The sequence below is a fragment of the Rhipicephalus microplus genome, chromosome 5 (assembly GCF_043290135.1).
Source record: "Rhipicephalus microplus isolate Deutch F79 chromosome 5, USDA_Rmic, whole genome shotgun sequence".
Taxonomy (NCBI): domain Eukaryota; kingdom Metazoa; phylum Arthropoda; class Arachnida; order Ixodida; family Ixodidae; genus Rhipicephalus; species Rhipicephalus microplus.
The window spans coordinates 220,693,962-220,706,096 of NC_134704.1; the positions used below are offsets into that span (position 1 = coordinate 220,693,962).

The 12,135-nt window shown below is 41.8% G+C and overlaps 1 protein-coding gene across 4 annotated transcripts in view; it reads left to right on the top strand.

Moving 5' to 3' along the window:
- Window positions 1–2,538: 2,538 nt before the first annotated feature.
- Window positions 2,539–12,135, top strand: part of Mon1 (vacuolar fusion protein MON1 homolog) — a 476,225-nt gene continuing 466,628 nt past the window's right edge. For 2 of the 4 annotated variants that reach the window (XM_075896523.1, XM_075896524.1), the window contains exon 1: window positions 2,539–2,973. In XM_075896523.1, the coding sequence (XP_075752638.1) occupies window positions 2,746–2,973 (228 nt within the window). In that variant the 5' untranslated portion in view covers window positions 2,539–2,745. The remainder of the gene's footprint in view (window positions 2,974–12,135) is intronic. The other 2 variants (XM_075896525.1, XM_037424308.2) reach the window with 2 other exon arrangements.

Sequence of the window (12,135 nt, forward strand, 5' to 3'; positions counted from 1 at the left end):
TAATGCTGGTAGTGCCCAAGGAGGATATAAAAACCTCCTCCTTGGTAGTGCCTGATCAATAAGTTTTCCTTGTTTGACTAAAGAGAGGTTGAAGCCCAGTCCACTTCCCTCTAATTTTGCCTCTAATCCTTGTAGGTACATCATGAATAATAAGGGTGATAAATAGTCTCGGTCGCGAGCGCCACCGCGCGGCGCTTGCTCAAAACTGAAGGCGGGCCAACTCCGCTGGGAGCGCGAGCCATTCCCCAGGCATTGTTTAGAGGAGCGTTGGTACTACTACAGTGAACTAGAAGGTATAGTACTACCAACGCCTCCTCTTCCTAGATAGAGTGTACTAGAAGCTTTTGAGTGGCGCGAGCAGCTGCCTGGGAGCGGCCGTTTCGGCGTGGATAGGTGCGGTGGCGCTGGCGTCGACCAATCTTCCCGGGCGGATGGCTGGCAGGCGTTCCGCGTACGTGTTGGTACCTCTCTGTCGCGCCTAGTGTGAAGATGATCTCCCTCTTTTTTTTTCCTTATTCACATAACTCCCCTTTTTCGTGCAAATAAAGGTTATTTGACTTTATTGTTATTGAAGTTACTGAGGCCCGCACTGCAGCCCGGAGCAGCATAGCACATTGTACAATATAACGAGCGCGTTTTTTTTTTAATTTTTAAAGTGTACACATTTTAGACGAGAAACCAGCTGGCCGGTACACACCGGAAGCGCCCCCCCCCCCCAAAAAAAAAGAAAAGAAATATGGTGCACTCACAACGAAGAACTCTTGGTCCATTCCACGTAAAACACCAAAGCTGGACTCAAATAAAAGGCTCATTGCTTGTGGCTGCGTGCACACACGACAAAAAAGCAGGCCTTATTGATGATATTTGAAGAACAGCAGAGTTTTTCCAAACATCCCTTTGGTTTTAAAATATGGGAATTGATTCATTGTTGTAGGACCCACAGAAATGCAAATACGTAATACTGCAAAAGAATGTCTTAGGTGAAACATAGTAGTGGAAGATTTCGAGAGTTTAAAAAACGCAACAACACTGCAAAGCAGAGTCGTAACCAATGTTAATCATAATTGATAACATAAAAATTCAAGGTTTACATATTTATGAAGCAATCCATTTGCAGTTAGGTAAATTGTAAAAAACGTAATATATAGAGCCAGGATACAAAAGATAACATAAAGCAAAGCAAACAGAATGACAGAGTTAAGGTTGTCTTTCCAAAATGCATTTAATAAAAAGATGTTATGGTCGAAAGACCGTTTGAAGGGACACTGAAGTGCAACAATGAATTGGCTTAGATCGATGAATTATGCACCGAGATACCTAATGCTGCTAAATTTACCATCACAGGTTTAATACAAAAAGATTCAAGATCAAAGATTTATTTTGCGATTTCGCGTCATTATTTGCACTTTCTCTCGCTTACAAGCCTCTTCTAGAAAAAATTTTTTTTCTTCTTGGTGTACCATCAAAAAATTAAAGCGTAAGAAAATATGCACGAAAAACGACATCCTTTTTACGCCACTGTAGCAATTTATAGCCTACTCAATTTTAGGTGCTTCTGTGCGCTTTTGACACTGTAGAAGATTTCTCATCTTGACTTCATTTGCGCGTGTAGACCGTGGGTAAGGTCCGATGGTGGCAAAAATGAAGTTTCTGCTGCTCTACAACAGAGTGGGATGCTTGCAACAAGCTGCAGAGCATCTGAGGCTTCTCGAACAGTTACTAAACTGGACTTGCTGATTAGTTTCTCTAGCACGAACGCTTCACATTGCACGATTCCATTGTCTGCACAGGTGAAGTATACGGCTCGTTGAATGCAAAGTTCACGAGTGCTAGGATTCAGTGAGCACGCTACGTACGACACGCCAGCAAATCCAGGAAACTCGTGCAGCGCCCATGACTTTGATGGTAGGACAAGATCATGAAGGTCACCGAGAGTGACAACCGCGTCAGACGAGGGACTTGAGCTTGCCTCGTCAGCTTCGTCGCCATCTGCAGAAGTTGCACCATTGGTACCCACAAGGAGCTGTGCAGGAGTGCTAATGCGTCGCCGTTTTCTGTTGTCATTCTCAGCCGGCACACACTGATGACGCCGCTTTGTTTGGGTTCGCGGAGCCGGAGTTTTGAGCGTCAAATATGCAGGCAGGTTGGGCAAGATCGTCGAGACTGAATCAGGGGCAAGTGTCGGCGTTCCCCTAGGAATTCGGACTTGAACACCATTGATAACATGTACGTAGTCTCTCACAATGAAATGCGGTTTGAAATGTAACTCGCACACAGCACAATCGGCGTCAAGCCGATGGAGGTTCCGCTCCCAAAGAGGTCGTCGTTCTTCGTCTTTCGGGGTCTTAAAAAGTGATAACTTCCGACTTTGTTGCACACGCGGATATCCAGTTGTGCAATCTGGCGCATAACAATTGTTTAGACGCTACTTCTTCGTCATTTCGCGACTAAAACCGAGATGCCGGCCATGCCGCTGAGCCAGCCGAGTAAACCAAGTGGGAAGATTGGGCGATGGCAGCGCCGCCGCTACTTTCGCCACAAGTTGGGGATGGAGAAAGCAAGGGGAAAGCGTTTCGGTCGCGCCACTCAAAAGTTCTAGTACACCACCTTTTCCTTCCTCCGTGTAGTACACTCTATCCTAGAGGAGGCGGTGGTACTACCCATCATTCCCATGGTCGCTGGACGATCTCAGCGCCAGAGTGCCCTCTAGTTAATTTTGAGAAACTCTATGCATCCGCCGGCGTGATGGCGGCGCCCGCGGAGACGGACGAAAGAACGCAGATTGATTCTTCGTTGACGGGCGAACCGAGGCTGTCAGAAGATGTGGGCGACATACCAAAGGATTTTGAACCTGGTGCGTCCAAAGATCCCATCATATTGTCAGTGGACTGTTCGTCCGACTTCCAAGGGGACGGCGGGATGTCCAAGAGCACCATCGATGAGATCGAAAGGTCCGCCTCCGATGTGCCTCAGGTGCGCCTCCTCCACTACTACACTGCACACGGTGTTTTTCTCGCGCGTCATTAGATTTTATTGCGTCGTTGCTAAGATGTGGCTTTTGTCGCGCCTCAGGAAAACACGCGTACTCATAGCTACCCAACAAAAAACAAACCACTGTTTGCGCATCATGCGCGCTTGCATTGCCAGCCGATTAGACCACTACTGTTTTACCGAACACCAGAGCCATTGTGCTGCCTTGACAGTCTTGTGAGCATTCCATTTAGATACCCGTCATGAATACGGCGACGCTGTTGCTCCCGCTGGTGACTGAATTCGCTGTCGTTTGTGTCTGCGTTGCTCAGTCTCTCCTGTGGCCCACTTCGATGGGCACCTGAAAGGCTCTGTGGGATGCTTGTTGTTGTTGTTGTTGTTTCCCTGTAGAAATGGCTCGTACCCAAAGAAGGGGATTGGCCGATTTTAAGGTGAATTTGCCCTAAACTTTCAGCATTGTGTCATTCCTACAATTTTTTGTAACTTAATTTTGATTTGAAATACCGATATCAAGTTTGCAGAAAAAAAAAATAAGAAAAATTTTGAGACAGCAATTTAGCAAGAAAATCGTTTAGTCGCAGTGATGTATTCTTGAACGGCGAATAAAACATCCCTGTGGCTGAAACCCAGTGTAGAGGCTCCAAATGAAAGAAGATCAGGCTGTGATAGTTGCAAGCCCAGTCTTTGAAGAGGTGGTGCTAGTATGCTTTGCCTGAATAAATCGAAACGGCGACAATGTAATAAAAAATGACTAATCGTTTCCTCTTGATTACAGTAAATGCACATAGGGGAATTCAATATGCCTGATCTATGCAAGTAAAAATTGAGGGAGGTAACGCGGCAACGAAATTTCGTGATGACAACTTCCATCATCCTTGATTTAGTCAGTTCACTGCGCCAGGGAAATAACAAGTGTTTGTACTCTGGAGAAGCCGTCAGTGCAGGGTCAGATAAATTTTGTCTGATTTTAAGTGTGCGAAATCGCGCCACCGTAATGTATACTGTATGGGGGAAAATAGGAATAATTGGTGTCGAAAGGGATGCCTTTGCAAGAGAATCAGCTATTTCGTTTAAAAACAAACCTTTGTGCCCTGGTGTCCAGATTAAATGAATACTTCGGAGATGACTGGGGATCAAAGATTTAAAAAGTTTCACTATAGGTGAGTGACCAGATGCGGACAGAGAAGAGCACACTGATAATGAATCAGTTATGACTGCTACAACTGGAATGGAAATATTTACCTTTCGCAAAGCTAACATTATTGCCATGAATTCAGCCAGAAAGACAGGAAGAAAGTCCGGTAAGCGAAGTGAAAATGACCAATCAAGTACGGGGCAATATATTCCAACGCCTGATTTTTCATGTGATTGAGATGCGTCCGTTGCTATAATGACATTTGTTGGCAGAGTACTTAAATGGTCCTGCAATAAACCATTTAAAATGCCTGTAGGTAATAGCTTTGCGTGAGTTGGGAAGATATCATGGTAAACAATTTCTGGAGAATTTTGTCGCTCAGTTAAAGGAATCAGATCACGAACGTGTACATTTAGGGGCTCAAGTAACGATTGAACAAATACTATTTGTGGTTTGGTAAATCTGGGCCAATGCACGGAGAAGAATAGGTCAGGATTGGAAATAAAAATAATTTGTTCAGGGTTAAACGGTGCTTCATATAGTCGTAAAAAGGTCTGCACAGTAAGAATGTTGAAGCGACATAATAAGGTTGGTATTCGTGCTTCAAGGTATAACACTGCATTTGCAGTATACTTTGGAAGTCCTAAGCAGAGCCGTAAAGCCTCTCTTTCCAACAGAACGAGCGGCCGAAGTTTGTAGGCTGGCGCACCAGAAAAAAGAATGCAGCCAAACTCCAACACAGGTCGGACATACATTTTATATATAATCAAAAGTGCCTTTCTTCTCATACCTGATCTGCAATTGCTCAACCTCCGCAATACCCCCATCGCGCGTACTGCTTTTGTCGCGATGTATTCAATGTGAGGGCGCCAATTTAGATGCTCATTATACATAACTCCAAGATATTTCAATGATTGTACTTGTGGGATATCTTGAAGCTTGTAATTAATGGATATGTGCACGGGATCTTTGATTGGAAAAACGAGAATAGCACATTTACCGGTATTGAGGTTCAACATCAATCCATCCAACCAATGTTCTATTTTATTAAGATATGTTTGCAAGATAGTGTAGAGACAGTGGAAGTCATGTGACATAGCAAAGAAAGCAATGTCATCGGCATAAACATAGGTTTTCACTTCTGGATGAACGGGGATGGTACTAAGCAATATGTTGAATAAAACCGGGGAAAGTACTGACCCCTGAGGTACACCTCGGATGCTTGCTTGCTTGCTTGTTCCTTTCTTTTGTGGCTCTCACCCACTAAGGGGGATTGGCCAAGAAGCCGGTGGTTAATGCAAGTAAATACCTATAGATTTTCTAGATTAGGGGAATATGAATACTGTGTTTTGAATGTGAAATTAATTTGGCGCAATGTTAAAAAAAAGAAAGAAAAAGAAAAAAAAAAGGGGGGGGGGAGAAATAATAGAATTTGTTAAATATCTGTGGTGGAATATCTGTGTGATGCTGACCTCGCTCGTGCTAAAAGGACGGGATGAAAAAAAAGGACGAAACCAGTAAGCATCAAACAAGAGGGAAAAAAATCAAGATGGAGGCCGTGAAGTTACACAGAAATGCCATCGCCTTCGATAGAAGGAGGGAAACACGCAAAACACAAGAAAAGCTAAAAAAACTTCTAGTAAATGTCCAAAAAGGATAGTGCAAAGGTATATAAGAAGTCTTGTTGAGATGTTATTTAAGCCTAAGCAGCTTGGAAACCTCCTGTAGCTGTGCTAATGCCACATTATTATACGGCTAGAAAACTTATAGCAAGAATTCTAAAAAAACGTCTTCCTAGATTTTTTGAAGAACCTTTGTAAGCCTTTACTACACTTACATTATTCGAAGCCTAGTAAACTTCTTGCCAAAATTCTGAATGGGTTTTGCCAGATCTTTTAACACCTTGCTTAAACATTTATTTTTCATGCAAACCAGCTTGTTGAGCGTTTCCCGTGGTTAATTTTGTTGCATCATGTCAGCGTTTTGCAATCAGTGCATTTAGCTATTCACTGTTGAGATTGACAAGTAGGGACAGTAGCATAATTTGGCAGCAAAATGGTTGCTGGTACTTTTGTAACCAGCAAAATTGGTGCCCTATTTGTTGAAAGAATGAATTAGTGTTTGTTGTCTATCATTGTGATAATCTGTTTTTCATGGAGACAAGACAGGCTTTTAAAACGTAAATTCATTTTCGTTTCTGGTGTTGCCTGGAATGCATGATACTGCACATCCAAAAGTAAATGCAGAATTTCAACAAATCTCGTTGCATACTTGTAACCTTTATTATACATGACAATGACTACACACTTTGTCCCAAAACTTGCACGCTTTATAGTAACTATGATTATACAAAGCGGTTGAAGTGCTGGCCAGATGCTTGGTCCAGGAACCTGCACACATACAAAAGGCACAAAATGTTTTCTTCGAACAGACTTCTATCAGTGCAACGAAAATTAGCCGGCTAGCTTAACAAAGATATGAAGGTAAAAAATTGGTTACAGCCAAAAAGTACCAGTCGAACAACTAACTTTTTTTTCATTCAGTGCACTTAAATTTAGGTATGTTAGAACCATCAGTAGTCAAAGTTATTAGGTTATCATTAACAATGTTATCACTAACAATGTTATCAGTTATCATTAACAATGTTAAACATGGTTACGTATCGCTGTAATATATGACACATGGTTTTTAACAAGGTGCTTGGTTGGGCTGGTTGGTGCTACATGGTAGACGAAGAAAGTGCTTAACAGCGCAAACGACAGCGCTCTGTTCTCGTCTCTTCTATCCCCTTCTGTCGTTTGCGTTGTTAAGCACTTCCTTCGTCCACACATGGTTAGGTATTGACAAACTTGGGTATGAGAGTAGAAAATTATTTTATTGCACTTATGGCATTGAATTCGAGAAGACAGTGAACTAAGGTTACAAAAACATATTAAAACAAAATATTCAGTCAATATTACAGTGAAAATAAAATCATTGATTTGCTACAGCCTTATTGCAGTGCAAGAAGTTCACTTTTAAGTGACAAACTGCACATTACGTAAAAATTAAAGATGACATAAAAGCTTAGGAAGTACCTCAGACACAATCAGGGACGTGCTTTGTGCTTGCATTAAAATTCAGCTCCAAGAAGAGGAAACCGCCTTTGCAGATAAGTTATGTGTCCAGGGAGACACAATGTAAGATAATAATGCTGTCAGCTGCCCAATCAACTAATAATAACGAAATTGGGTATGTTTGCATGGAAAAATTTGTGGCAGTCGTGTTTATACACAATGCCACTGGGCAAAATTCTTCGAGCATGTCTATGCTCTGAGATATTCCACCCGGAAGTTTAATTGTGCTTTTTATGATTACGCATGCAAGGCACGGAGGATCAGCAAAATATTACTCCCTGGTAGGACGAGCAGTCAGGGCTTGCTATTACCAGCCGGTACTAAAAAGGTAACCATTGTAATGTTTGTCTATGGCATCAACCCGTAGTCAGATTATATGCAGCACCTCAGGGAGTAGTAGCTGTGTGCTAGTGCTCACTGTCCTGCATGCATGATGATGCAAAGCACAACTAAACTTTCCAGCAGGATATCTGAGCACAGGCATGCCACAATTCTTTGGGCCTGTGTAGAAATGTGACTGGCTAAAATTTTAAATACGTGCATGGGCGTTTGATGCAGTCACTAATAAGTTTATTATAAAATCTTATTCAACAGAACGGCTGACACTGATAAATATTGTTGCTCATTTCGTTCCCCTGAACACTTAACTATCTGCAAAGGTTGCTTTTACACACACAACCTACAGCACTGACATTTTTAAAGAAAAACAAAAGACTTAATTTTGAACATCCTTAACATGCGAGCCGCTTGAATACAGCAACCAGGTGGCTCAGTTAGGTTCCGTTTCCCTAGGAAACAGAAGCTATGAGCAGCTGCTGTATATTCAGTAGCCAACTTTTTCACGAACCACCATCTATGACAGGCTTGTCTGAAATTCTTTCACGCTCAGTTCGTACGAGGTGCATGCATAGTCTGCAATGGAAACACCGAAAACACAATTCAGCGATATGTGTCTCTTAGCAAAACTGAATACGTCAGTCTGGGCATATATGGGTTAAACACATATATGGGGTTAAAATGATTTGGAACAATGTGTCTTGAAACAAGCAGGATGTACACAAACTAGAGATGTTATAAGTAAAACTGTCTTAATGTTCTTGGCGAACACAGTTGCAGCCTTATGAAAGAAAATGCAATTTTCAAATTGCAGATGTGTCAAAACCATGCTTAAATTGCACTAGTGAATAGTGCATTGACAACAAATTCAATGATGCCACAACACATACATGATGGTATGCACTTTCATCTAGTATCCATTGCAGATAACCTATATTAATAAATATGAATTTGATTTCAGATACGACTAATGTAGCTTCCTTTAGACTGCTCACACAGGGACGATTATGCCTACAGTGTTAGAAATTGGTGTCACTAAATTACTATTGTGTGCTGCCAAATTATGGTCATCAGTTTCAATGATTCTGGTTGGCTAAAAAGGCAGTACCCCTCACTTAAGCATCACAAGCTGTCTAATGAAAAAAAAAAGTGAAAATACTAACACATACGAGGCACCCATCTTGAACCACACACCATCCCAATAAAGCATGCAAGCTTCTGCGACAATTTCCGGGAACTAGAATCTTGGAAGCTATTGACCACGATTTAGCAATAAGATTTCATGAAACTTATTTCCGAATTTGTGTAATTCCTTCAGTGCCAATAGCTTGAAAACTTGCAGTCTATATTTATTATTCTGAAATAAACATGGTGTCCAATTTTACATTTTAACAGCAATACGTGCATGACTTATGCATGCTTGCCGTGGTTTATCGCGAGTTTTGAGTCATAAATAAAATGTTAATTTTGCACATACCACAGATCGTGTTGACATCTGTAGCGCATGCTTGAAAGTTTACTTTATCCAATATACCGTTAAGCTTGTAATTAATCAGAAAATGTCATTGCAGGTGGTGCTTTGAACTATTTTTAATGTTCCTATACGTAAAAGTGTTTAGCAAAGTTTCAACACCAAGGTTGGGTGAGGTGCATAGAATATTTAATAAACCAAAACAAAATCTAAGCATAGTGGAAACAAGCAGAGTAAAATTGATGGTGCTCGAAGGCATGGACTAATGACTGAATTAGTGCTCGCACTGTAAGGTACAGCAATTCGGCCACATTTAGCCTTGACAAATTTGTTCGAAAATACAGTTCAAGGTAAACGAAGTGCTTAAAATGCATGGATTCAGGCCGCATGAGGCAACCCATGTTGCTGGGGTATACAGTAAGTTTGAATTTTACTAAACGAGCTGCATGAACACTTCAGCGTAAGTGCAACCTTCGCGAGCTATACCTAAGGCAATGCAACATGCTGCTCACGAATAGGCATCAACTTGACTTTTACGGAAGTTTATAAAGACGCGTGCCGGCGCGGATGCATACACCGGCACACCTGCAAGGAAAAAAAATCTCTGATAGTAATCATAGCATATAAAGATATTGTAGCTGTTTAAAATAGAATGTACACTGTTGTCCTTTATGAAAGGGAACAGGCGAATGCGTGGCCTGTGCTCTGCGGTGGCTGTCTACAGCACCATCAACCAAGAGCAAAAGGAAACACGTTCGCTTTCAGCGTGATCTGTTGCCGAAAAAAATAGTAACATGTTATGGCTGGTAGACAAACGCTGCTAGATTGCACTCTTTCGCTGCTCACGCCTGCAGTGCGTAGTCCACTGCCAACATATGGAACATTGTTCACGACCACGGCGCAAGCTGCAGTAATCGCTAAATATCGCTCGCTGTGCGTGGGATCAGGGAACGTAAGTTAGCAGCACTTGTCTATAGGCCATAACACGTTATCTTGCTTGGCCATAGATGACGCGAAAAGTGAACATGCTTTCTTCACTTGTTCGTTGATGGTGCTGTTGGCAACCACCGCAGAGCGCAGGCCACGCGTTCGAGTGTTCGCTTTCATAAAGAACGACATTGTACAGCAGATGAACCTGCCTTAGACAGACTTACTCACACTGGGCATGATCAACGCCTACAGCTAACAAACCCCCAGAAATATTAAACAAAAATAGTGGCCACTTACGAGCAGAGCCAACCTCCAGCACCACTGTCGACAGAAGCAGCCCCCGCCACAACTCTGCTCAAATCTGCTTCACACTCCACACAAAAGAAAGAAAATTGTCCGCGCTTAACTTTGCACAATTTTGCTGTTACAGTGCTGAAATTATACAGAAAAACTGGGTTGCCACGTAAACAAAAGCTCATTTATCGTGCCCTTGGTAGGAAAAACTTGGTGAACGCGGTGATAACAAAGCTCTGACAGCAGCAATACCATGCGAGTGCTCTACCATACGAAGCCACACGTCCTCGCTTGAGTATAGTGCATCTTTGCAATTAGCCCTGGCAGAACACAAAATATGAACACAAAGCACAAGCACACTTAAAACACGAGAGATATCGACTCAAACTTGACATCTTCGAGAAGCTGTTGAGCAGCGGGTAGCACGTTCAAACAAGTTAAATTGTTCTAGCTGCGCAGACGCACACTGCATTTGCGCATCTTGACTATAAAGCTTTGTTATTACATTTAAATATGTAAAAAATATGCAAGGATATTTGCTACATAAATATGTAAAGCATATATTTTGATTTAAAAAGAAGAAACTTGAAAAACACCCTTCGTATATGGCATGGACAATCTAAACTTCGTTGCGTTTTAAACGTTTCCGTTTTCTCTTTTTCTTTGTCATTAAACAGACATTTTGGCTGAACGATATAACCAACCGCCATATGTACTATGAGAAGCGAGCAAGCGATCGAGACTTCATCTGCGAATTCTACCAAATGTTCTAGAAAATAATGTTCGGTAAAATTTTTGAAAAAAAAGTTTAAAAGTTTAGTAAAGAATGTTTTCTTAACATCTTCTAAAAAACTTCCCGTGAAAAACGTTTATTCAACGTCACATAATACACCTAGGTGTCCACATACCTTTCTAGTCTTTCAAAAGGTTGTTAGGACGTTTCGTGTTTCTTGGGAAGCTGCCTCACCATGGTTATGGATAGGATAAGCTTCAGAAATGAGCTGCACACGTTTACGAATTTTCAAACAATAATGTGCAACTGCCATGGTTAGAATGAACCGTCAGTCCCTAGCGCGCTCCTGAAGCTTGTTCGAATGTGCGCGCATGCAGTTGTGCACCATATCGTTTGACAAGCCCTCAAGAAAGAGGGATGTTGTACACAGCATTCGACTGACTTCTGCCTGTGCTTCTTATTACATATTTTATTGAAATAGCAATTCTATGTACACTGGGCTGATTTGTGATGTCGCCGTCATGTTTCGGATATGTATATGTACTTATGTACAAAACGCATAAATAATACTAAGTTAGTAGAACATATATCTGCCAAGTCACCCGTGTTATGTGGAAACCTTCTGGATTTCAACTGTTTTTTTGTGTGTATGGTTGTCATGAAAATCTTCTGGAAATCGAAATTTCTGTGCGTGATCTAGCCGCATTGACAAAAAAAGCTGGTCAATTTGCACCAGGCTTCTTGTGAACCCACTGCATTTCATTATAAACAAATAGAGGGGGCATTCATCTAAACATACAGTAGAATTTCAGTGATGTGAAACTGGAGCAGATAGGAATTCGGGAAAACCCCCAGCCTAATTTTACTCTGTACATTGGGCCAAAGTTCGAATGTTCCAAACACTTTTCCTAATCGTGGTGGGTAATGTGAACTTTAGTACAAAAACTGTTGAACAAAGGCCGAGAGCAGCTTCCTCGAATTTTGAAAGTACTTGTGCGACCAGTGCAGCCCTCTACAGTGCGTGTGGCTGTCGTTGCCACAACCGCTGTGGACAAAACTGCGGTCATTCTTGACATGATCATGTATGGTGACGACTTATTTTACAGAACTCTGAAAGTGTGTGCGTGTC